This window comes from Magnolia sinica, chromosome 18, assembly GCF_029962835.1.
Source record: "Magnolia sinica isolate HGM2019 chromosome 18, MsV1, whole genome shotgun sequence".
Taxonomy (NCBI): Eukaryota; Viridiplantae; Streptophyta; class Magnoliopsida; order Magnoliales; family Magnoliaceae; genus Magnolia; species Magnolia sinica.
This window is the reverse complement of record NC_080590.1, coordinates 8,930,455-8,957,996: the sequence shown is the minus strand read 5'-3', so window position 1 is coordinate 8,957,996 and position 27,542 is coordinate 8,930,455. Positions and strand designations below refer to the sequence as shown.

The 27,542-nt window shown below is 39.5% G+C and overlaps 1 protein-coding gene across 3 annotated transcripts in view; it reads right to left on the bottom strand.

Moving 5' to 3' along the window:
* Nucleotides 1-27,542, bottom strand: part of LOC131233872 (callose synthase 10) — a 114,704-nt gene that overhangs the window by 59,438 nt on the left and 27,724 nt on the right. For 2 of the 3 annotated variants that reach the window (XM_058230703.1, XM_058230701.1), the window contains exons 8-22: nt 24,333-24,430; nt 24,132-24,249; nt 22,708-22,836; nt 11,798-11,874; nt 11,626-11,704; nt 10,811-10,903; nt 10,580-10,682; nt 10,299-10,422; nt 9,977-10,166; nt 9,751-9,803; nt 2,125-2,185; nt 1,874-1,955; nt 560-609; nt 313-399; nt 60-145 (exon numbers count right to left, since the gene is read on the bottom strand). In XM_058230703.1, the coding sequence (XP_058086686.1) occupies nt 60-145; nt 313-399; nt 560-609; nt 1,874-1,955; nt 2,125-2,185; nt 9,751-9,803; nt 9,977-10,166; nt 10,299-10,422; nt 10,580-10,682; nt 10,811-10,903; nt 11,626-11,704; nt 11,798-11,874; nt 22,708-22,836; nt 24,132-24,249; nt 24,333-24,430 (1,430 nt within the window). The remainder of the gene's footprint in view (nt 1-59; nt 146-312; nt 400-559; nt 610-1,873; nt 1,956-2,124; nt 2,186-9,750; nt 9,804-9,976; nt 10,167-10,298; nt 10,423-10,579; nt 10,683-10,810; nt 10,904-11,625; nt 11,705-11,797; nt 11,875-22,707; nt 22,837-24,131; nt 24,250-24,332; nt 24,431-27,542) is intronic. The other variant, XM_058230702.1, reaches the window with a different exon arrangement.

The following is a 27,542-nucleotide window of genomic DNA, read 5'->3' as shown; positions in this document are numbered from 1 at the left end:
CAGAATATATGCTAGAAGAACAGTATAGTCAATAGAAATAGAAACATTACAAGAGGCACCTTCTAGCTCGGGAAGACACAAGATTTTTTACGAAAGCCTCTGGAAAGCTCTCAAAGCGCTTATGAACCATTTCAATTGAGCGTATCTGTCATAGATTCACCCGAAACTATGATCAGTTCTAGGAAACTAATAGTGAAGAGGCATGCAATCCATCTGGCACTAGTTAGACCAAACATTATACATTATCCAACAATCAGCAAAAACAGAACACTCAACTTCCAGGAACCAATTCCACAACATTTATATTCTTACCTCCCCAAGACGGGCTCGTGCACCCATCAGGCCACCAACAAAAGCAGATAAGACTGTGTACCATATGTGAATATCCATGATGTAAATCTGAAAATAAATAAATAAATAAATAAGTATACTTTTGGTTTGCATGCCAAATTAAGCAAAACACGTACAACTTCACACTATATAGCATCAACCAATTTCCAGCAAGTCAACAACTAAATCCCCCCCTGATACAATGAAATTTATACAATAAAATACTCACAGCCATGACAGGTGCCCAGAGACTAGCAAGCGCCAAGGCATTATGATTACCTGCCCAAGATTATCACAGAACAAAATCAGCGTTTGCAGCGATACAACAACTCCCCAAGTCAGTGTATGTTCAAGTGAGACAAGCAGCATGGTTTCAAAGCAACATATGGATAGACCAACATACACAACATGGAGAGAGAGAGAGAGAGAGAGAGAGAGAGAGAGAGAGAGAGATCTTGAAATCATTGCAATAAGTGTCTATTATGCATAGCATCATATGACCGAAGTGGTTTCCTCAGAACCATTAGCAATCCCAGGTGCATCCGATCGAAAGAATGGTTCACATTGATGATTGGACCTACTTTTATAAATGGTTCACATTGATGATGATGGTTAGGTCATCAGACCAGTGTGTTATTTGCAAGTTGGAGTTTGAAGAGTGTCTGGACTAAATGAACTGACTACCATCAGGCCCTAGGCAATAACGTGAACCATACTTCTCAACCAAGAGTATGCCGTCTAGACATTGACTCTGATGTTAACGACAAAATACTGGAAGATTTGCTTGTATCATCATCATAGCCTTGTCCCAGCTATTTGGGGTAGCCTTTACCACTCATGTTCCTCCAATCATTCCTAAGGCCCTACATCAGTAAGATTTAATTGTATAATTTTACAAAAGTGAAAAAAAACACTCATGCAAGTCAATGCTCATTCGCTTAGTTGATGTTTTGCTCCTAGGCAAAGCACGATCGCAGTCTATGTTCAAAGACAATCATTAAAGGTCCAAAATCAATATCTTTTGTCCCTGAGATAGTAAATGAATGATAAGTTGTGTCTACAACATTTTTCCTTGACAAGCATGTTTCCAAACTGAATTTCCTTTCTTCTTCTTCTTTTCTTTTTTTTTTTTCTTTTCTTCTTCTTCTTCTTCTTCTTTTTTTTTTTTTTTTTTTTTTTGAGAGAGAGAGAGAGTGCTAATGACAACTATATTAAACATAAAGGGAAATAAGGAAGGGAGACAATGAAGGGTCATCACCCCATAGCATTAATGGACAACATCCCAGATAGCATCAAAAAAATCAAAATGGCAAAAATCGAAGGGCTTAAGAAATTAGGCCCATGCCATGAAATTCATTTTGGCACTACTAAAGACCTCCCCAGAATTACATAAGTGATTGCAGAAAGTTCTGGAGTTTAGTAAGGCCAGCTATGCAATGAGCAGAACCTACAAAGAACTTGTAAAACACCGTAAGAATAACATGACATGAAAATAACTATAATTACCGGAGGAATAACATAACATGAAAATAACTATGATTACCCTTTGAGACGAGATCATGCCATGAGTACGGTAAATCTGGGAGCTTTCTGATTATATTGGTTGGTTGCACTAGCGGTTCAATCTGCAATAGGATATCACCAAACATAAGCAATGGACATCTCTTTCTTATCAGCATAAGCAACAGGCAACCCAGCTACACATTCAGTAGGGCACAAGAATAATGGAGACCATGCACAGAGAACAATAATTCTTAAGCCATGAATTTAAGATGAAAGAAATTAGTTGCTAACCTGGAGGAAGTAAGTAAATGAGAATTTACTGGCAAAGATCACCAACCAGAACAGAACATACCTGCATTTCGTGCCAATAAAAGACACTGTTACTTAAAGAAGACATCAATCACAAGTTTAAATTACATCACAACTTTGAAGGTATAGATGCAAGAAACTGTCATGACATGGCATCATTGCTACCACCTTCTTTCTAGTCATGTACTGCTTAAATTCATTTGCATAGTACAAAACAAGCTGAAAGAAGTAATAAATTAAACTCCACCTCCAGTTGAGGAACACTGTATATGATCTGAAGCTTAACCAAGAAAGATAAAAGCGAAAAGGCCTTTTCCGTATTTCAATAACGCATAATATCATATCCTTGACACATATTAAACATTGCCACCAGTGTTCTCAATATCGATAATACCGACCGATATAACATTGCCAGTTGCCATGTGTCACAACAGTGGTACTCTCGGACTCCATGTATGCCTTGTTCCTTTTCTTTTATTTACTTAACACTGCTTCTTTTCACCATTCCAAGGCTTCAAGCACCTCATTAAGCATGTTTTGGCAGGTGTGGAGAATTCCAAAGAAAAAAAAAAAAAGATTGCCACTCCAATGGAATCAGAGACATTGAGGAAAGAAAAACAACTTTTCAGAAAACATATGGTTTTAGACCAATTGTTGCTTATTATCACAAACTTGACATGTTTAAAGGACTATTTTCAGTGATATCCAAGCACATTATCTTGGTAGGTAATTTGACTTTACTGCTAGGAGGTGCTGACGTTGCTGACCCAAAAATCAAGCGCCTAAGTCAGCAGTAAGGCTGTTATTTCAAGAAGAAACATAGCAAGTAGAGTAAAATGTCAAAGTCAGAATGGTGGATATCCACAGAAAAGATTATTTTGTAAAGCACGTAGACAGAGTCAACGTACGGGAAGATAAGAATTGATCGAAGGTTGTAAATTCAACAACGATAGCAATCGTCAACAAACAGGATTTAGATCTTGAAACTGTTTTCATTGCACGATGTGTGTCAGATTTTTTGTCCTAAATGATGAAGGACCACATATGGTGACTAAAATAGGGCCCAACTGGACCCACAGTCTGCACGATGGACAGATCAGGCCGTCAGATCTGTCCAGGGACCTGATCAGAGGTTTTGATCATTTTTTGGGCCTAGTATTTGCAATCAAATGGGCCAAACCGCAATTAGATCAACCAGCGGGGGCATATTCGATCCCATGTGAAGAGTTGAAGAAAGGTCAAACCATAGGCCTCTTAAAAGCCACCGCGATCTGTTTATTTCGTTTCTTTATTTGCATAGGGTGGCTGATAGGACTAGGTGGGTCATTTCTTAGTTTGCTTTTGTTATGAAAGTCATAATTGGATTTCTTTACACAGCTGTAGAAGCATTTTTAGAGGCCAGACATAAGAAGACTACTATTTGATTGAAAGGAAAACAAAATAAAGGAAAAACAAAAGAAACTAATCTTACATTAATCCTGATACATGGTGAAGTAGGACGATGGAAACTAACCTAGGATGCAAGATGGGAGATCAATTGCGCATTAATTTCAGCATTCACTATGTAAAACAAAACATATCCACGTAATAGATTCAGAAAATTCAGATTTGTAACACAAACAGCCCAGGCTATCACAGACACGGCGCACGAAAATATAAAATATTATGAGAGTGGCCCACTTGGAAGTAGGGATTTCCAATCTAGTGTGTGTAGTGCAACAACAACGTGAAAAGATAATGACGCCAATAAAATCAGGTTTGGAAAGGGGATTTCAAAAATTCAGATTTTGTTAGGGTTTTGGGATTTAGGGATTGAGATTTGGGATTTTTTTATTTTTTATTTTTGGAATTAGGGATCTAGGGATTAAAGGACATATGGATTAGGTAGGATTTGGAAGGGGATCATGGAGGGAAAAATGCCAAAAAAAAGAAAAAGGCCTCACGTGGCATTCTGTATGGACGCACGTGCGGGTCCACCTGTGGATGGGTAGAGGAACAAAGAAAAGAGGTGGATTGGGTTGGGTCTCGAAGGGTTTAGAAGAGATGTAAGGGAAGGAAATGAAGAAAAAATAAATAAATAAATAAGTGGAATACCTTGTTGGAGAAGAGAAAGAGGAAGAAAGCACATTGGAGGAATCCACCACCAAGCAAGCCTCTACCCTTCCACAATTCAATTGGAAGGTAGGGCTTCTTACAAACCCTAAAACAAAGAGGAAAATACACTTTCAACGCAAGAAAACCATTTTTCCTTTCTCTTCTCAAGCTCCATTAGGGTTTTATTAAACTTTCAAAAAAATTACAAATATGCCACTCACTTGAGTGACATGGCCCATCATCCAAAATAAGCATAATAAAACACTTACCATCAATCTTAACCATCAAATAAGTCCTAAAACAAGTATAAAATATATATATATATAAATGAAACAAGATCAGGGTCCAAGGGGTCCATGCCTGAGAGATCCGGTGGCCCGATAGCCTAATTGACAAGATCCAACGGTCGAATCAACACGAAATAAAATATATGACTAAAATTGTCTCCCAAGCAACCCACATACATCATCCCAAAGTGAGGTCTTCCTGATGCACGTCCAATGTATGTGGGGTCTTCAAAATAGCTCGGCAGGCCCCATCTGGAACTCGTCTCATATTCACAAAGAGAGTTGCGTTGATGTGTGTGGTCGCATCCGTCTCTAGTACACCCGAGTAGGTCCTTTAATGTCTCCATCACATGGTCATTATGTAGATTGATTCTCCTATGTGCTAGATCTTCGTCCCTCCTTCCCTCCATCTCATATAACCCATCTAGAAGCTGCCTATAGAATACTTACTCAATGGGTAGAGGATTGTTATCTACGAAGCACAGGCATGTGAGTTGAAGATACACTAATGTTAATAGGGTTCGATCAATTGTTGATAGACGATATACTTCAGGGTATTGCACGTTTGTCAGCAAGGTATCCCGTATCGGTATCGGTTGGCGTAACGATGCCCTCCGATACCGATACGGATACGGGGGTGCAACGGCGATACGGGGGCGTAACGGTGCAATTTTATTTTTTTTGCCAAAAAAATATGAAAAAATATGGATTAAATCCAGAATATTCTAAGCATTCCAAATATGCATTCATTTATAAATTGGAACATGTTTATGGTGGTGTAACAGTCCACTCTTTGGTGAGAAGTTGTATCGGACTATCTGATTAATTTTTGAAGCAAGTAACCTGAATTTGACTACAAAATTCATATATTTAATTTTCTAAATATCTAATTTATATACTTAACAACTTGATGTCATTTCTTCCAATAGTTCTTTAAAAAAATGAAATTAAATTCATGTAGATGGCGTTGTCAATTTGGGGCTGACTTGGAGGACCAATCTATGTTCCAAATCAGCCTCAAATTCATGCAATTTATTGCCATTATCTCACTTATGAATTGGTGGACATTTATTGGATAGTGAATCATGAAAAAAATCAAAAGGCCCTATTTTAAAAAATAAAAGTCCACAAATTAACAATTAAAACTATTCAAACAATTTGATTTTGGCATTGAGAGTTAGCAATTGCAGTTAGGGTTGTACACGAACCAGGCTAGCCCAATTAACTCGGCCCAACCTGGAACTAAGTTCGGGTCGGGACGGGCCATTTTCTTCGGCCCGAAACTGAGTTCGGGCCGAGTTTGGATAGGTTCCAGTTCGGCCCGAAACCCGACTCGGCCTATATATATATATATCCTAAATTCTTACCCAATTACCCTAACCATTTACAGCAATCTAGGCCGTCCAAATCGTGGGTCCCTTTGTAGATGGAGCAAAGTCCCAAAAATATATGACAAAAGCCCTTCCCAAAAATCAAGGCCGTTCAAGTTACCTGCCAAAGCTCTTCCCATGGAGTAGATGGAGCAGAGTCAAAAAATTAAGGCCGTCCAAATCGTGGGTCCAAAACTGGCCCGAACTCGCCCGATTGCTGACCGGGCCGGGTTTGGGCTGGACATGTTGGCCTGGTGACCAGGCCGAGCTGGGTTCGGGCTAGTTTGGCTGGTGACCGAGCCGGGCCGAGTTGAGCCCAGCTCGACTCAGTTCGGCCCGATGTACACCCCTAATTGCAGTCCATAATTTAATTGGTAAATTTTAAGTTAATATATGTCTCATGTACAATTTTTTAAGGGCCCGAATTACGCGGGACTTGGATTGTTAAGTGTAGCACACATGTCAAAGTTTTTTGGGCCCCACTCGTGATGAATGTGCTATATCCACACCGTCCATCCATTTTGCCAAATAATTTTAGGGCATGAGCCCAAAAATAAGGCACATCCAAAGCTCAGGTGGACTGCACCATAAGAAACAACAATAATTAAACGTTCACCATTAAAAATTTATTGGGGGCTACAAAAGTTTTAGATCAAGCTGACATGTGTGTTTTCCCTTCATCCACGTCAGTGTGACCCAATTAATAGGTTAGATTAAAAATAAACATTACAGTCGACCTTAAGAAATTTTTAATGGTGAGCATTCTATAACTACTGTTTCATATGGTGTGGTCCACTGAGATTTGGATATTATTAATTTTTTGGATCCTGACCTAAAATGACGTGGCAAAATGGATGGACGATGTGGATAAAATATATACATCATGGTGGGGCCCACTCGGGTTTGATCATGAGGTATGTGTTATATCTAAACCGTCCATTCATTTGACGAGCTCGTCTTAAGGCTTGACACGAATAATAATACAGATCTAATTATCAAGTAGACCACACTGCAAAAAGCAGTGGGGGATTGAACATCTACCATTGAAACCCTTCTAGGGATCATAGAAGTTTTGGATCAATATGAAATTTGCTTTTTCTATTCATTCAGGTCTTTTTGACCTTATGAAAAGATTGGATGGAAAATAAACGTTACGATGGGCCCTACGAATTGTTTAACGGTGAAAATCATTATCTCCGCTACTATTTTTAGCGTGGTCCAGATGATCTTCGGATATAATTCGTTTTTTTGGTAGTGCTCTAAAATGATCTCTGAAAATAGATGAACGGAGTAGATATAATAAATACATCATTGTGGAGCCCACATAACTTTGATCTCCTTTGAACCGTTCATACCACTCGGAGCTCGAGGAGTGTCAGCGCTCGTCTTAGCGTGACACGTACCTACGGCAGCTAGCTGGTGTGTGGTACACCTGCAAATAATTAAAAAAACAAGGAGAGAGGGAAACCGAAAAGAAAAAAGAGGGAAAGAAGAGAACAAAAAAGAGGGAAAGAGGGAAAGAAGAGAGAGAGAAGAAGAAGAAGGCCGCAACCGCAGTTGCCCGAGAAGAAGAAGAAGAGGGAGAAGAAGAAGAAGAAAAGAAAGGAAAAAAGGTTTTTTTTTTTTTTTTTCCAAGGCCTGTAACAGCCGTTACGGGTCCATAACGGCCGTTATGGCCCGTAACGGCCGTTACAGTCACAGAATTCCGTAACGGCCGTTTCGACCCCGTATCGTGCAACAGTGTCGGCCGTTACTGTTACGTATCGGCCAATACGGCCGTATCGTGACGGATACGGGACACCTTGTTTGTCAGAGGCAACCTTGTAACATGGAGAGTAGGAAACAATTTGTGGTAGCATTGTCCAATGCAAATGCAGAATATAGATCCATGGCTTGAAATGCTTGTGAAATACTTTGGGTGAGACAACAACGAGCTGATATTGTGACAACAAGGCTGCCATGCAACATTTCATTCAAGAAAAAGGTGGCATCTAAAGAGATGCATCCCTCATTTAAGGAGAGGATCGGTTGGTCAATGTTCTTCTTATCAACATTGCTGGAAATGCTCGACGTAAGCAAGCCGGCCATGGTAGATACACATGCACCAGCTTGTGTTGAAAGACCCCAACTGTCCTACAATGCAAAAATGGAATGTATAGATAAGGTAGATCTTTTGTATCTCTATATATAGTAGACAGGTAGGAGTCCCTTTTGTATCCTTACGCTTGTAGATTTGTGTAGACGCTATTGTCCTCTATTTATACCTTGCAACATCACCTCCAGAAATCAAGAAGTGAAATTTCTCATATCTGTGCCTATTTCTTTTTCTTCTCACCCAAGATTGGGACCGACTAGCTTCCAAGGGAGGATTCCAAATTCCAATTATGTCCCAAAATATAAATCAGGTTGTGTAGAAATTTCAATAATGGGTGTCTAGAAAATATTGCAAAAGTGTACTTTTTTAAAGGCTGGCATTTTGTGAAATTGTTTCAAAGAATTTGATTTTAGATCATTTAGGCAACCATTTCCAACGTACGCAATGATCCAGCTATAGAATCCCTAGTGTATGGAAAGAAGACAAATCGCCAGAAACAACTCAAAAGAATTTTGTGTGTGTGTGGGGGGGGGGGGGAGGGGGGTGCAGCTAGGAGAAAGAACTCATAAACTGTTCAATTAACATAAGAAGGAATCATCTTCAAACCCATAATAATGCCTGTGGAGCTCTTTTTTCGGGATACAAATTGTATTCAAGAAACCACAAAAACATTACAAAAGACACGTTGAATGGCCAACAAAGAGCGACCTTCTTATCATCCCTCTTTAGCGAGTCTATCAGCCACCTTTTTCACATTTCTACCAGATTGTAACCACTTAAACAGCTCTAGAACACAACTTTCCAAGTCTCAACGCTCCCAACTCAACTCGCTACCATGGTAGGAAAATTTAGAATATCCTAAAAATATACTTAAATATACTTAAATTTCCATAAAACTTGCCTACAACTAAAATTTACTAAAACTAACTCAATCCAAAGTTTTTGAAATAAATAAATAAATAAAACTAAAGAAATCCCTACCTAAAAAGCTAACTTAGTAAATGTCCAAGATAACCTGGTAGCCAAGATAGCATAGAAACTAATTTTGAGAAAAAAAACTAACATAAAATACCCATAACTGACATGGAAACCTTTCCTAAACCACACTACAAACCCAACTAGCTCTTGGGGGAGCTCACATGATAACATCAACAACAAAACCCTAATTTTTGTAATAACCCCATATGATCCTGTGACATCTTTCGTTTCTCATGGCAATATGGTAATTTGAAAAGGAACGGGAGTATGATCATATATCATCATCCCTTCCCCTTCTGTTCTCTCTCTTGCGTAGTGCTTTTAATAAAATTTGTTAGCACTCAAAGAATAAATAAATGAACTTTCTTCAGAAGCAGAACGAATCTAATCATACACCATATCAATGAAAAAAAAAATCATAAAGAAACAACTCAGGAATATCATAAATTAGATATATTCTTGATTATTTTGATAAATGAAGCATTTTATTAAAGAGAATAAAAGCAAAATACAGCGAGCAAAAGCGAAAGGATAAACAGATTTACAAACTGTCCCCGAGACACGGCAGGGATGGAGGATAACCCCCATAGATTGGAATGAGAAATCCAAAAGGATTTGCTGGAGGCCCCTCCCTTCACCGGGCTATCCCTGCTATCATTTGCAGAGCAGCCCACATGCTGAAAGGAGACCTCCAACCTTTGGCTACCTGCAACCATATTCTTGAATTCGATACCAAGATTCAACAATTGCAAACTATAAGAACAACACCCCATGGACATCGTACCTGAAGTAATCATTCATCCTTTCATAAAGACCGCGTCCAACATAGTATCGCTCCTAAAGGACACGAACATTGTTCAGCATAGATGCATAAGCAACTTCTAGATCTATTTTTCCTCAAATTAAGTAACTAAGGCATGTACTTCTAGCAGTATATATCTGGCACAGAAATACAACTTGCCAACTACTGGAATAGGAAAGAAAAATCAAATTTTGAGTGATAAAAGTACCTGATAAATCCACTTAAAAAATTGAAAGATTGACCACTGATCAGACATCTCTGACAAGGTGTGACAAGCTGGGAATTTAAGTAGCAAAGCAAGAAATATGCGTATGCCAGCATAAACTCCCAATACAAGAATATAAATCCGAAAATAGAAAGAATCTGAGTTCCGGTTATTCTTTTCCGCTAGAACCTTCCTGCAATGCAGTTTGGGAAGCATGTATGAGTACAAGGATACCAAAAACTATTGTACAGCAACAGAAAAAAGGGACCATGGGTCTGCCACAACAATATGAAAATGTAAATTTCAAACATAATACTACACTCACATGTAGATATATATTACAAATACTGAACTGAGTCCAAACCAAAAGAATCTAATAAACAGCCTTGAGATCGCCATGCCTCTAGCTGTTGAATAAGCCCCAAATGTGAGCAGGACATCCAAGCAGCCTACAAATTCAGAATGGAATATGATGTGAAAAAGACAGAAAAAGAAGTAACAAAGAAAATATGATGCCAAACGCAATTAAAAGAAAGAAATCACAATTAGAATACCACAAAATATAGAAAATTTTAAATAAATTATGTGAAAAGAAAAGCAGCATACACTCCAGAAAGCTCATCACAGCAAAAGTTGGCCCAACGCTAAGCACTTCCTTAAAAGTATCCATATTAATAGTTCCATGGTTGAAAGCTATGATAGTCAAGCCCTGGATAATTGATACCCGATCAAGCTCACAATTGTTAAGTCTATCAAAGAAAGCTGTAATTAAGAATGAAATAGAAACAACATTATCATTTAAAAAAACATGAAAGTATGAATGTAACAAAGCTAAACCTGGAACATTAAGAGCAAAAAGATCCATAGGCGGTGGAAACTCCGATATAAATGAAGAAATGTCCGGTGCTCAACAAAAGAGCACTTCCCTGTCTGTCAATTTAAAGAATGAGATCAAATGAATATACCATACAATAATTGTCCACCATACTACAAAGTGCTAAACACTCAGGAATAAAATTTTGATAAAAAAGATTAAAACATAATATAAGGAGATCTTTCTTGCATTCACATAAGGAAGCAACTATACTAGCAAAGGTGTACAGTAGCATTGCAAAAATATTGGTTTTACATCATGATCTTATACACATTTACAGTAATATATAAGCGAGGAAATTTTCTTATAAATTAAATGTAGGTAATATCATTGAACTATGACAACCAACCCACAATCTCTCTCACTATCCAGTTCATACCTCAATTGAGATTAGCATCATAGAAACTCTAATTCATTTCTCAAGAGCGAGAGAAACCCACTAGATTTTGTTTCTCCGGTATAGAGATTTTGTTACTTTTTCCACAAAGAATATATGTATGATTCTTTTTAATATTTCTTCTCTTTTATTTATTTTTAGAATAGTTTATACATACTATAACCAAGATACATGTGTACACATCAAGCCTTCATGGCATGAATCTCATTTGAACTGACCTAATCAAACATAATATGGTGGCTCCATAATACAAGGTGTTCAATAGGCTTTAAAAGGAAACAAATCGAATGCAATACTCTAACAGAACTTGGAAATCTTGGAACTGTAAAAAGATAAACAAAACAAGGAGAAATGTAATCAGTAAATCATCTCTGAACTTACTCTTTTCCACCCCCTTGGCTTCAATAGAAATGAAGAATCCTTTCGCATTGGCCAACCCAACTCAAAGCAAGTAGGTGACCTACAAATACATTAGTAATAAGAAGACATACCATCATATGAAATTTAAGTGTGGTAACCAAAAAACAAATTACGAAAGTGGTGAAAGATGCACCAGAAATATTCATTGAAATCATCATAATTCCTCCATGCCGAGTGGGCAGCTTTCCCATTGTTATTTCTAGCAGCCTCCTGTCAATACAGCAGAGATGAGAATGAGAAATGTCAACATGAACAACAAGATGATGCACCAGATAAAGATGCCGGACCAGAAAACTTTTTTTTTGAAGAGTGATGGAATTTTATTAAGAAAACCGCAAGCAACAACTTAGCAGGGAAATAATACAAAAGCCAAGAAAACGAAAGGAGCCGCTAACAGCTCAAAAAAGGGAGTGGCATCAAACACAAATAGAAGAGAGAGCGGCAAGCCACTCCAAAACCAACAATGAAATGGAAACCATTATAACATCAAATGGAGAGGAAGACTCATGAAACTGTCTACGATTCCTCTCGCCCCATATGACCCACCATATTGCCAGTGACGTAATAAATGACTTAGAACTATCTCTCTTACTCCCGCCACCCCCATACCAAGCCCGAGGGAGGTTTGATGAGAACACCAGAGCACCATTCGGGGTCTACCAGAAGAGGAGGAGATCATCACCAGTATACCTCTGGATGGATGACCACTATGTGGGCCCAAGTGAGCCGAGTGGCCCGTTTTGAAGACCCCACATGCATTTGATGCATATTCAAAGACCCTACACTAGGAAGATGCATATGGGCTACATTCTTGAGGAGTTTGGACTGTTGGATTGAGTGCCCACATCAATCGGACCATTGGATCGTGCACGATGGGTGACCACTACGTGGGCCAGAGTGGGCCATCTTTTTCTTCAACTTTTCACCATCCAACTTCAACCCCAACTGAACCCAATCACTGAGGACCCCAAAAACCCTAGCCAACAACCCATGCGTGGGCCCGTACGGCCACAAGTGTGAGCCCCTAGGCTGATCATACGGACAACCCCTAATCCCTTGATTTTCCCTTCCTTCCCCCATCAAAACCCCCTATTCTGATCCCTAACCCTACCCTAAAACCTAGATCTCCAATTTCCTATTTTCCCCAATTTCTAAAAACCCAAATTCCAAATTTCTCAAACCCTATAATCCCAATTTCCCTAATTAACCTAAAACCCCAAACCTCTAATCATTAAAAGCCCTAATTCCCCTAAAGTAATACTCAAGCCCCAAAATCCCTTAGCCAATAAAACCGTCCAAACCCTAATTTCATATTTTTCCCAAATTCCTTAAACCCTAGGTTAGTCTACATTCTAATCGAGCAAACCCTAGGTAGTAATAGTCTTTCCCTTTTGAAATAGACTTATTCATATGCTAATTGAGTGTTCTTACATCCATTAGATCCTAATTTCTAGTATTCAATAATCACGCATGGTGCAATTTGTTGGTTGTGGCCTAGACTATTCATAGTTTCATATTGGATTCTTGAGATATTTGATGATTTTGGCATGATTTGTGATTTTGATAATTTAATTTAATTTGTTGATTGATCTCACTTCATCATTTACCCACATGCATGCATCCTGCATCAAGGTCCCTTACCGATCCTGGCATTACCCAATGCACCTCAAAGGCCACTAAGCAATGCTCCCAAACTTTGATCATAAAAGGGTAGAAAATGAAAAGATGATCAAAAGTTTCAGCATCTTGCCCGCAGACGCATCACATATTGGGGGATGATCAACGATCTCTTCTGCGGGTTGCCTATTGTGAGAACTCTTTTCCATCCTACCAAGTGAAAGCGGGTACTTTTGGGGGTGCACCATAGAACCGAAAATGACAAGCATGCCTCTATTAGGATGTGCCTTCTTCATTGCAAAGCAACTTGTGAAAGACTTCACCAAAAATCAGCCCAAGTTGTGCGCCATCCAAACCATGGAGTCGCCCTCCCCCATAGGGTACACCAACTTCAAACGATCAAGCAAAGATATGAACTGGTCGACTTCAATATCTGTCAAGTTTCTTCTGCACGGAGGAGCCCAAAAGACATTTGAACCAAAAAAAGAGAAGCAATCTGACACTCTCATGCCCCCACTTGGAGCAACGCAAGCCAGGATAGGAAAGTCAACACCAAGCAGGGTGGCCCCACACCAACTATCTTTCTAGAACTTGATTTTGGAGCCATTCCCCACAAAAAAATGGACCCACATTTAAAAACCCCTCGTCAGCCAATCACTAATTTTCAGATGTGGGAGGCTTTGCACATGGATGACCTTCTAATCACTAGTGTTTTCAGTAGCGCTCGTCGCGTAGCATCGCTAAAAGGCTACGTAGTGTATGCAGGTAGCGTAAGCTATGATGCATGTAGTGTATGCTGCATGTAGTGTAGCATACAGTGTAGCGCAAGTAGTGTGTGCTACTTGAAATCTCTTCTTTTTTTTTAGGTTTTTCTTCTATGCTAGCTCAACACCTATTTTTCAATGGGTGTGACTCATCCCCATCACACATGGCACTACATTAGATCAATCTAGACAATCTAAATTGTGGTCCATATCGTGGATAGATCACTTAGATCAATCCGGACCATCCAAATTGTGGTCCATATTGTGAATTTGTGATGTTTCAATAAATAAGGAGAAAAAAAAAAGTCACACTTCGAGATGTCTGAAGGCAAGGAGATAGAGATTTTGTATGGAAATATGTGATTGACAATCCAGATTCGCACTAAAAACTCATATAAAATATGCATTTTGTAAATTGTATCATTTTAATTAAAAAATATTTAGTATCTGTAGCTTACGCTATACGCTATGTAGCTTACACTACTTTGCTATGGAGGGTCAAACGCTACGCTATACGCTACGCGCTACTTAAAACACTACTAGTCACCCACCCCCCTTCCTCAATATTATATTGATTTACTAGCAACAATTTTGCGCCAGAAGCCCCATTCCTCCATTCCAAACCTCTACAACCACTTCCCAAGGAGAGCTAAGTTCATATCAGAGAGATCCTGCACTCCCGCACCACCATAGACAACCGACCTGCACACCTCATTCCAACTTAAAAGGTAGAACTTGTTATCTTCTATTGAACCTCTCCAAAGAAAATTCCTTCTCATCTTGTCCAATCTCGCATGAATTGATTGAGGGCACTTGAACAAAGACATGAAGGCATATTGGAGGCGGTTGTCTTAATTAGGGTGAGTCTGCGCCTAAGAAAAGATAGTGAATCTTCCATTTGGACAATTTCCTTTCAATCCTTTCGAACACCTTGGGAGCCCCAAGTAAGTGGAGGGGAGGGAACCCGCCTTGCACCTTAATGAGAAAGCGAACTCAAAAGTCTCCTCCTTGGATAAATGGATGCCCAGCATTTTGCTCTAACCAACATTGTTTTTTTAGCCCAAAAACTGCCTCAAAGCATAGGACCACTTTCCACAAGTAGTCGACCATGTCTTCGTCAACATCTCAAAAATGATCGCATGTTAGCAAACTAGAGATGGGATATCTGATCCCATAGAGCGGCCACCTTGAATCCTGAAAATAACTCACACTCCTATCCCCTAGTGAGCATTCGACTAAAAGCTTCCGCTATCACAAGGAAGAGATATGGGGAAAGAGGGTCACCTTGCCTTAAACCTCTAGATGCCTTGAAGTAACCTTTCGGGGAGCCATTGAGAAGAATTGAAAAGGTTGGAAATCAAACACACCTACATCCACGAGCTCCATTTCAACCCACAATCCATCTTTCCTAACATATAGTCTAGAAAATCTCAATCAACGTGACATAAGCTTTTTCCACAACAAGCTAAAAAATGATTCCTGGTTTCTTTTCCTTGAAGCAAGAGTCCAAGCACTCGGATGCTATAAGTGCGGTATCCAAAATTTGTTTCCCCTCCACAAAGCCCCTTGAGTGGGGGAAATTACATTGCCCAGCACCCCCTTAAATCTTGTAGCAAGCACTTTGGCAAGAATTTTATAGGGGCTTCCTAGGAGGCTTATAGGTTTAAAATCTTTCAAACCCTCCACTCCTTCAATCTTAGGAATCAGCACAATAAAGGAAGCTCCAAGTTCAGTTGGGATTAGACCACTGTCAAAGAACTCTTCAGCGAAAGCAATGACATCTGTGTTCACCACACTCCAAAACACTTGGAAGAAGGCAGGGGGGAAACCTTCTGGTCCAGGAGCTTTATCCCTCCCCAAACTGTCCACTACAACCTTGATCTCATCACCGAAAATAAGCATCTCCAATCAACCAGTTGCCTATTCTAATAGACAATCAAAATGGAAATGATCAAGACACCGCCACTCCCACAAGTCTTTGGATAAAAGCTTATGATAAAAGTCCACAACTACCATGTTTGATGTCCTCTTTCCTCTAGCCTTACCCCATCTACAAGAAGGAAGCAAATCCTGTTATTTCTAGCTCTTATCAACACTATATTGTGGAAAAATCTATTGTTCTTATCACCCTCCTTCAGCCATAGTGCCCGAGACCGCTGTCTCCACTTGATCTCCTCCTCCTTGAGGAAGTTAAAGTTGGCCTTAAGAAGAGTTCTCCACATTATCACCTCACCAAATATAACCTCCCCTTCCTTCAGAGTGAGAGCATCGATCTCATTGAAGATCTCTATCATCAATTTTTCTCTACCCAGAACACCTCACTGTTCCAGCGTTTAAGCTTTCCTTTGAACAATTTCAGCTTTTTGTGCAGCCTGAAACCAGTTGGTCCCTTGACCTGAAAGGGTTGCCACCAACCCTTCACGAGATTGGAGAAACATTCTAATTCCAACCACGCCAATTCAAAATTTAAAGGTATGGGGCCCTAGCTATCAAAACCTAAATCGAGCAAAATAGGTCTCTGATTTCAAAAAATAATAATAATAATAATTGAGGAAGCCTTTTTCGATTGAGTCATGGGAAATGTCCATCCAATCAAGAGAAGAAAAGAATTTGTCCAGCCGCGACATCACAAGAGAACTTTGCCTGTTGGACCATGTAAAAGTGGCTCCAGACATTGCAACGTTGATGAGATCAAACCTCTGAACCCATTCTAAGAACTCCTTCATGGTACTGGTTATCTGAGACCCATTCAACTTCTCATATGTGAATCGGGTGGCGTTGAAGTCTCCTCCGATGCACCAGGGGATCGTCCATCTCGAGGGAATAAACTTAAGCTCCTCCTAGAAGTTGGATCTCTGCTCTGCCTTTCATGGACCATATACAACCGTGAGCAGCCAACTTGAAGCCAGAAGAAATCTCACAAAAAACCATTGAAACTGAAAACTCACCACACTAGCTATCTTCCTTTCTCCAAATTCTCAAGTCCCAAGCTACCAAAATACCCCTTGAGGATCCCACTACATCCAAGTAAATGAAGTCCTTAGACTTGGAACCCCAGACAAAATCCAAAGTAGCTTTGTTGAAGGAGGAGAGCTTAGTCTCCAGAAGGGTGATTATCTGGGCTCTTGAATTGTTGCAAGCTTCCTTGATCTGGGTGTGCTTTTCCCTGCTCTCCATCCCTTTGACATTCCAGCTAATAAGAATTATCATCGGGAAACTGACCTCGCCCGTCTTCCCCTGGTTGAAATGCTGATCATGAAGCCTGCATCGTAATTAACTGAACAATCCAGCCTCAACAATTACTTTTGACCTTTCAAAGTGCGCCTCATGGGACGCCAAAATCCCAAGCAACCACGTTGTTTCACAAACTGATACAGAGCCACCACATCTTCATCGCTTACTTCAAAGGACATTCCAAGCTTCCTAGCCACGCTATCGATCATATCTTGGTCCATTCTAAATCTTACTCAAAGATAAAGTTGTCGCACTAACCTTTAGAATCTAGGATTCTTGCGTGGAGGATATGATCCTCTTTGTGGACCAGTGTTGCATCCCTTCTGTTCGTGACATGCGAAGTGACATCCAAGGTATCAATCATTCTATACCTAGAATTAGAGCTGGGCATCGGACCGAGTCGGATCGGATTGCGTCCAACTCGACTCGGTTCGAAATCTGCAGGGCCCGACCTGAACTCAATTCGAACCGGGACCGAGTCCGGGTTATCTGACTCGAACCGATTCAAACCCCTGCTGGCCTGAACCGATCCGAGTCCGTCTCGGTCAGAAAAACCGAGTCGGATCGGATTGGGGAAGGTTCGGATCGTCCATTTTTTTCAATGGTGTGGAAATCATTATTCCCACTGTTTCCTATGGTGCGATCTACTTGATTATTGGATATACTTAAATTTTAGTATCAACCCCTAAAATGATCAAGAAAAACTGATGGACATGTGGATAAAATTCAAGACGGGCCCCACATAATTTACTCGGTACGATAAAAACATACTGAGTCAGTACGAAATCTGCTTCTTGAAGAAGTTTTGTAATTCCCATCAAGTACTACTGTGCCAGGTACGTGTCGTGCGAAGCCGAGCACTAACGCTCCTTGAGCTCCGAGTTGTACGCACGGTTCAAAGGAGATCAAAGTTACATGGGGCCCACAGTGATGTATTGATTATATCTACAACGTTCATCTATTTTTAGAGATCATTTTAGAGCATTATCCAAAAAATGAAACATATCCAAAGATCATCTGGACCACACCATAAATAGCAGTGGAGGTAATGATTTTCACCGTTAAAATATTTGTAGGGCCCACCATAACGTTTATTTTACATCCAATCCGTTCATAAGGTCACAAGTACCTGAATGAAGAGGAAAAACAAATTTCATATTGATCCAAAACTTCTGTGACCCCAAAAAGGGTTTCAATGGTAGACGTTCAATCTCCCACTAGTTTTTGCAGTGTGGTCCAGTTGATAGTTAGATCTGTCTTATTGTTTGTCTCAAGCCTTAAAACAAGCTCGCCAAATGGATGGACAGTTTGGATATCAAACCCACAGAACTTGCTGACGTCAATATAGCAGCTATATAGCTGGTGTGAGGTACACCAGCCAATCCGCTTCCCGTTTACTGCTCATTTGCCTTGCATATCAAGCAACCTTTGAACTGCACCTCTCTCTCTCTCTCTCTCTCTCTCTCTCTCTCTCTCTGCAACTCTCATGGCAAAAGAATCATGATTTCCAGCATACTAGCTCAAAACCTATGTAAGTTCTTATCAACTCCCCATTTTTCCATTTTCACCACTCTTTAGAATAATAGTGTATTTATTTATTTTCTCTAAAGAAAGTATGCTATTAAGAATTGGTTCATCAGTGTTCATACATGTATAAAATAAAATTTACTAGAAACTATAAAATACACAGCATGTATGGCCCGGATCGGATCGGATTTCGAATCGGTCCGATCCACATTGACATTGATCCAAGCCCGACCCGATAAACAGTTGGATCTGCCTGATCCTACCCGAACCGTACCGATCCAGGCTGTCGGTTCGATTCGAATCGGGTCGGATCCACCGAATCAGATCAGACATGCCCAGCTCTACCTAGAATGGTCACCTCGTCTCCCAAAGGAACATCAGAGTTGGCAACTATGATCGCCCTAGTATCCACCTCCATCTTCATACGAACGAAAGCGAGGCCCCGTGGGACCTCGACCCCCGGAACCGAGGAATCACCACCTCCAACACCTCACCAACTTTCCCAAAGACTAGCGAAATTGACGAGCAGCCATTTGAAGAAAAACCTTTCACAAACAGAGTAGGAAGAACCCTGAGGGTGGTTTTGGTTTTCTCGACATTACCAGAAACCATACCCTTTCTTCTGCCAGCTTGAATCTATCTAGGCCCTTCTTCTTCCTAAGACTGTTGGCCCCCAACAATGTGGAAACAACGTCCGACAATACCCTTGCCTTTGTCTTTTCCCAAGGCAATGGAATCACCATCTTCATCACTGTTTCTTTTTTAGCATCCCTTCTCGGAGGTTTGAGTCCTGACATCCATTGGACAACCAGCTAGCAAGGCTGTCCCCCCTCACCAAAGTTTTCCCTTTGGAACTTCTGCTCTGACAACAGCCCGAAAGACCCCTTACAGCTCCACTTCCCCTCGTGGTGTCTCTCACAGTTCCGCTACCTTTAATTCTCAAGATTCTTCCTCCATGGAAGTTTTAAATAATTCCGGACCGGAAAACTGAACAGCTTACAAGAATAAAATAGTAATTCTCAGAGACACTATCTAACATGGGTGCTTGATGCATGTTAATCTGTATCGCAAGTTAACCTCCAATCTGATTTTGTGTGTGTGTGTGTGTGTGATTTTCACATGCTCTTTATAGAAAGACATGCATTTTTTGTTAAAGTTGTATTTGAACAGATATTGGTATTGCATGGGAAAAGTAGCAGAATAATCTACTTGCATGGGAAGCTCCTAATTCAAATCTTATCAACTAAGACCAATCATAAAACTGGTCTTCCTTAGCCTTGACTTCCCAGTGCAAAAAAAATTAAAAAATTAAAAAAATTAAAAAAATTTAAAAAAAATTAAAAATTTAAAATTTAAAAAAAGAAGAAGAAGAAGAAGAAGTAAAAACCACAATTATATCCAATGTTGTATATATAAAAGAAAAATGAAATGAAATGATTTCATCCACGTCCAGAAATCAAAAAGAGGGAAGTGATCGAAAAATCGCCCAGGAACTTCTACGAAACTTGATAAACAATTTCAAATTTAATTCTTAAAACCCAGAGGCGGATTTGGCCTTAAATAAACTCTTTTTCATTTTTTTTAACATGACTAGATTTGTTCAATATGTACTATCAACTTGGTTCTCCATCACCAGAACATCAATAGATTTGTAGCAGTCAAAAATAACTCATTGCAGAATTACTAGTTGTGGGTGGACAGGTAAGGCTGTAAACAAACCGAGTTAGCTCGGTTAGGTCGCTCGACTCGACTCGACTCGAAAAAGCTCGATTCGACTAGGTTCGAAACTGAGTTTGAGCCGAGTCGAGCTGATTTTTTTGAGCTCAGAAAATTTTCAAACCGAGATCGAGCTTGCCCAAGCTCGACTCGACTCGGATTGAACCCCAACTCGAATCGAACTCGGATCGAACTAGTTCGGTGACTCGGTTACTTTGATATTGATGCTGCTCACCAAGCGTTCGATGAAATGACTCAACGAAGTGTCGGCTGGTGGCAAGGAAGCTGGTGGCAAGGAAGCTATGTATATGAAACAAATACATTTTTTCTTGATTTTGATGTTACCTACAAGGTGTTTGAAGAAATACATGTAAAACTGTTGCAGCTGTTTTACATATAGTGAGAATATGAAGGTGCAGTTTGTGTTTGTGAAAAATGCTAGACAGGTGAACTCAGCTCGATCTTGGCTTCAATTGGCTCGAGCTGCTGACCAAACCGAGCCGAGCCGAGTCGAGTTGTGCCAAGCTCGACTCAGTTCGACTCATGTACACCTCTATGGACAGGGCATCAGGTAAAAACTCTAACAAACAAGATGAAAAAGCATAACAACATGCATAATAATTTATTTTTTTAACTTTCTGAAGGTATGGATAAAACATATTAAAAGAAAGAGGGAATTGCAACATGGGGAATCCCCAATCATAGGAGATTGGAGACCAGATCCCTTCTTTGCTAAATCATCTGCTACATCATTAACGTCCCTACTGGCAAGGACAAAGGATATGGATTGGGTCCCCTTCAGCTCCCTTATTTCCTACAATTGATGGCCACCTAGGATGGGGTGCTGGGAGACCGGCCAATTAATGGTGTTGGCAGAATCGCCATTGATGACTAAGAGGGAGCATGCACAGAAAGGTACTTTCAAACCCAACCAAACAGCCGTCAACTCTGCCTTGCTAGAATCCACAATCCCAATCTAACCCACATAGGCATGGTGTATCATCCCTAGGCCATCCCTAATGATTCCCTGACCCTTGGCGGACACGGGTTACCATTGGAATTAACATTAAAATTAAGCTTCCACACCACTAGGAGGGGTAGTCCATGTCATATGAATAAAAGGCAACAAGCACATTCCTCCAGCATCTCCTACGAGCATCATGGCAAGCTCCCTTCAATTCCTTAGTTATGAAGGGCCAACATAATCCTTTCATAAGACCTGCAGACCACTTAAGAAAATAATCCTTTCATGAGTACTGCAGACCACATAAGAAAATAACCCTTTCATGAGTTCCACAGACCACTTAACAGAACCTTATCTGTTTCCAAAGGACCAATTGTTCCATGTTTTCCTTAATGGCCACTCAACTGCAGGGAGGAAATTTTAATTGTCTGTGAACATAGAATCATGAACACTTAATCCCAGTAACGAGAAAAGTCTCAGGCTCGCAATTCATGAAGCAAGGGTTTTGTTAAAGATGAAAATTGATAATCATGCCACTTCCATTCTCTTTTTGCGCACATCTAAAAACTTTGATTTTGCCTCTGTTCTTTGCTGATCTTTCTGCGCCATACAGATTACTAACATGACACATTGGACTATGCTATGGATAAGCAGGAGAGTTATTCAAGGGTCCTTTCTTTTGTGGTCTGGAATTATCCACTTTTCACCAACAGGGAAATAGAACACTAAATATGTTAGTAGAGCTTTGTCTGGATAAAGTATTATAATAGAATATGAACATCCTATTAAATAGCTATGGAAACCGAAAAAATCATTTAACTTATTATGGGAGATCAGACCCCAAGTTTTGCAGAAAAGCTGCAGGAATTGCAATGCCAAGCCTTTTAACATTGCAGTTTCAGTTTTAGTAGCCAACAATATAAGCATCAAGTTTTGTGAATAGCCATGTTACTTGATAACCAATGACCCTTTATGTAGAGACCTGATTCTTGCATCTTACATCATACCGTTAGAAGCAGCTGGGGAGTGGAAAGTTTGCAAACTGATATTATCTACTTCGGTTTTTGTTGAATAATAAGCAGCTCAAGAGTAGCAGGCCCTAATAATGTAGATTTCCATCTCCCAGTTGTTTGTGTCCAAGCAAACCAGATAGCATGAGAAGTACTTAAAATACATCCATAAAAAAATAAAAATAAAAAGTAGCATAGAAGATGCACTAACTTTTTCCATTGTCTCGTAAATTGGAAAGATAATTTCCTGCAGATACGAAATAGAACCACTTTCGCCCTTACAGCTTTTAGGTGGCACAGCTTCAGATTGGTCTAATATCACGTCCAAGTCCTTTGCCATCTGTAAATTACAGATGATATTTCATTTACAAAAACTGAGGACAAATGAGATAAAATGATCGCACTTGCACATATACACATGCATATAAGCAAGCATGTGTCTATATATACAGCATAAATAGGAATGCAGTGATTTAAATATAGGTATCGTTGCACATATTGCACCCTTGGGATATGGAAACGTGTCAGTATCGCATGTATCGAGGAATGTACCGCTGTTTGAGGGAATCACTGGGAAATGATGGAATTTTTCAATAATACTTTAGGATATGTTGAAAGAGACATGATTACACACTTGGAATTCCAAAAATTATTTAAAATTAAAATTTTAAAAAAAAAAAAAAAAACCCAAGTATGCACAACAAGTTTCCTTTGTATACGGTCCTAAACTACACGTTGTCTGACAGAAATAATGCAATTATATCCAAAATGAGTTCATATAATTCATAAATTATACAATACAAATATAAAAATAGATTCCCCCAAAAAAATAGGCGAAAATGGATTTTTGTGGGGGGTTTTTTGCATATTCTTTTTTGAATTTCCAGTAGAGGAAAGTACTGCAATGTATCACCAATGTATATCGCAATGTATCACATATATTGACAGCAAGGGGGGATTTTATGAAAGATCTTTGGCAAAATATAGCAATGTACCGATATATCGGCAACACATTGCGATATTTTCTGCAATACAGGGTAATTTAATAACTCCCCCTGTATATCAGATTGGCCACATGCAATTTCGATAGTATCAGCCAATATCTTCACCAATACTATCAATATTTAAATCAATGTAGGCATTAACAACTCCAGATCTCAGTACTTAAATAACAAACCAATTAATTTGGTCTGCCCAAACATGCAAAGGACAGATCTGAGAATTAAGGCAACATATATATAAGCCGCTTCTGAAAGCCTGACAAGACAATGCAAACCTGAAAGAGGCATATGCCAAGTACTAAATACCATACGCAACTGTATCTATTGTCATACAATGACTTTTGTTTAAGAAAGCATTTACTGATTTATAAACATGGAATGAAATATATGAAAATTTGTACCACATGAGGTATAATTAAAGAAATGTGCTCTTATTTGCACATCAACAATTATACATAACAAGCAGTAACATGCCAATTGATATCCTTAATTTTGTACAAGCCACACAAATGCCATATACAAAGGGTGAATATAGAAGAGAAAACTTAAAAAGAAAGCAGCAGTGACCACTATCAATCATAAAAGGAAAAGAAAGAGAAACAGTGACTGCTAACCGGTATCATAAAATACTCACATTGTGGAATATGTAGCAAATGCATTCAGGAAGAAAACGAACATTAGCAGCTTCACCCCAGACGAGGAAGTATAAAGAAACCAAAATAAGTTTCCTGTCCCGGTTGATTGCTTCTGTGCTGCGAAAGATAATCTTATCTACTGACAAACTATGGAAGCAGAGGAATTTCAAATAGCTTTAGTACTTTTGAGGATTAATTACCTGTTCCATGCAAGGCGTATGCGCAAGTATTTGCACCATTTGATGTAATTATCCAATACCTTCAGGAAAACCTCAGTGATAGCTTTCTCATCAATCTTCTGTAGAGAAACACAAGCAGAGAAGGAATTAATAACTTTAATCAGCACAAAATTCTGCCTTGAAGCATTAAAATTCTGCCTTGTTGGCCGACGACCGCATATGATCAAGAATGGGCAACAATGCATCCCCATTGAAGCATTAAAAATTCAACTGCAGCCGCATAAAACATCCTTTCAAGAAGAAGAAGAAGAAGAAGAAAGAAAGAAAGACTGAAAAAGAAGATGATGTTTAGAAGCTACTAGCATCAAAAGCCATTGCAATTGAAGCAAAAGAAACTTCAACCACCCTGAACTAAAAGAAGATAGGCTTGGCCACTAACAAAGCTTGCAGAATAACAAATCTGAAGAAGCACTTTCCATGACATTGTCGAATAAGGTTATTAAAGCAGGTATGTAAAACATAACTGTCAATAATTTGGTTGGATACATGCTCAACTAAGGGCACACTTCTGATGCACTAGAAATCAGATGCTTACAATTTTTTGATGGGGACATCACATCACGCACACCTTTACGCACGTATCAAAGGAGGCAGGCCCAGTCTCTCAGTAGCTAGGTGAGTACCCATGTTAAAGACCCCATATTGCATGTACGAGCATCTGGAAGACCCCACACCCGGAAGACGCATGTGGGTTACTTCAGGGAATGTTTTGGACCGTCAGATTCGATGGATGAGATGATCGGACCATTGGATCGGATGGAGTACATGATCGGGCCGTTGATCGTGAGTCATTGATGCAGACATCAGTGGTGCACCCTTTAGAGTATACCAAAGGAGAAAACATCATCGACAGAGTACCGGAGCAAAGGAGTTGATGTGGATGGACATCGGGTCCATCGGGCCCAATTTCTGATGTGCTACGAGTGCAGGAGCGGCATGACCGCACCCTGAACATAGATCCATGGGTCGGATTTCGCACCCTGCCACACGGGTGTTTTAGTTTTAGGCACTTTCGTTCTTTTTTCTTATTTCGGGGGCTTTATTGTGCTTTCTTTATTTTTCATCTTTTATTGTTATTTTTCTTGTTTTCAGGGACTTTGGTACACTTTTACTTTTTCCATAGCTTATATATACATTGTGAGAAACCCTATTTTCATTATTATTGAATGAATAGAAATTCATATATTTTCTTCCTCTTTATTCGAGAGATTAGGGTTTCGGGATTGGGTGTTGAGGATTCCACCCCGATTTCAAGTTTCCTTCTTTCTAGATCTTCGAGGTGCAAGAAAAGGTAAGAATCATCCTCTTTTTCTTTTGACGACAAAAGGACCTGTACTTTCTTCATCTCGAGCCTTTTATTCTTCACCCCTTTCGTTCCTCTCTGAATATTCCCTTTCTAGTTTGAATGAAAAAGAAGAATAGTTAGTCAGTGGAATCAGATCCAAACTTGACTGTGGACTGACTTATGCTAGATCTGGGATATCCTCATATCCCTAGGCCCTCCCTTTTTGCTGTTTACGCAATTTTATGCTAAGGGGCATGATCCTGAAGGAATGACCTCATCTTTGTTTTGAAATTTACCAAATCCCTTTGACTAGAAATGGTTAGTTAATTGGTGTATTTATTTGAACATTCTGTAACCTGATTATACATGCATCTAGGATTAGGTCATCCCATATCCCTACATCGGCCATCTTCTACAAAGGACATCATATATTTAGGATTACATCTTTTTATGCTATCTTAGTGGATTATATGATTAGTTTCATGTTTCATTGATTTCGGTACACTTATTTTATATTTGGTGTACTTAGGACATATTAGGAACAATTTTTATCTAAGAGGGCAATTTGGTCATTTGTAGCCCAAAAGGCTATAAAGCCTTGGACATGTGAACCTTAGGTTTTAATGGTGTTTTGAATACAATTTTGAGATTTCTCTCTTGTGGCTCGTGATTGGAGTCCTTAATGGTGTGAATCCATCTCTTGGTGCAACTCCAAGAGACAACTACCTTGGTGCGAAGCTAAGATTAGCTACTTTCTTCTCTATCAAAGGTATTCCTCTCATCCTTATCTCTCTATTCACCTTTTTTTCCCAACAAATCTCAAATACCTATATCCAAAATCACAAACCCCTCAACCTAAGCTATCCAAACCACAAACCCCACCCGCGCATGCTGATCCATCCATCTGTACGACCGTACGGACTACCATGGTCCATACGGCTAGACCATACGGACAGCCGTACGACCACATGTGCGTGGCCTTCTATGCATGTGGTTTTGATCTCTTATACCCTTTCCTCATCCCATCAAAGCCTCCCCACAAAACCCTAACCCTAATCCATAGTTTTCCCCCTTCTTTCATAACCCTAAATCCCCTTTTCTTACCTAAACCCTAATCCCTCTCAAACCCAAAATTCCCCTCAATTCCCCTTGGATGCAAGTGATTTCCCTTGATTGATAGCCTATCCCTATGTTAATTTCGGGGTTTCTAAATCCCATTGGGACTAAAAACTTTAGTATGTTAACCATCCCTATTCCGAGCATGTACTAGCCTAGGATCCTACATATTGTCCACTTGCTTACTGTTCAGATTGATATGAGATTGCCAAAATTTAGGGTTTATTGCTCATTTAACCTGAAATTCTGATTTTTAACATCACTTTAGGATAGAAAATTACATCCTGCATCACTATTGTTTCAATTTTACTTTTGAAATCATTTACCACAAAAAAAACATAGTTACATGCAGCAATTATGATTTTAAACCTTTTTTAATTCCATAAACTGCCAACTTTTTTTCAATATGATAAGATCTAATCATAAAAGCAAAGGAAAAAAAGAAGTAAAGAACTGCCTATATGATGAATCAACGCCAATCAATAATCAAATCAAACTGAACCCCATTGCTAGCTGATTTAAGATCAGATGCATCTTATAGAAGAACAGGACATCCAAAGGTCCTGATTGCAAATCTAAATCACATCAAAGGGTCTAGATTGAACTGATTGGACCAAATCAAGGGTTCTCATGGAAGATGTAGACAAAATCAATGACATGGTTGGACTGTGGGATCCACTGATCGACTTGGATGACCCATAAAAGGATCTGATTGGCCTATAGAGCCCACAGGATGAATCATAGGGTTCAAATATAGATATCCACAAATT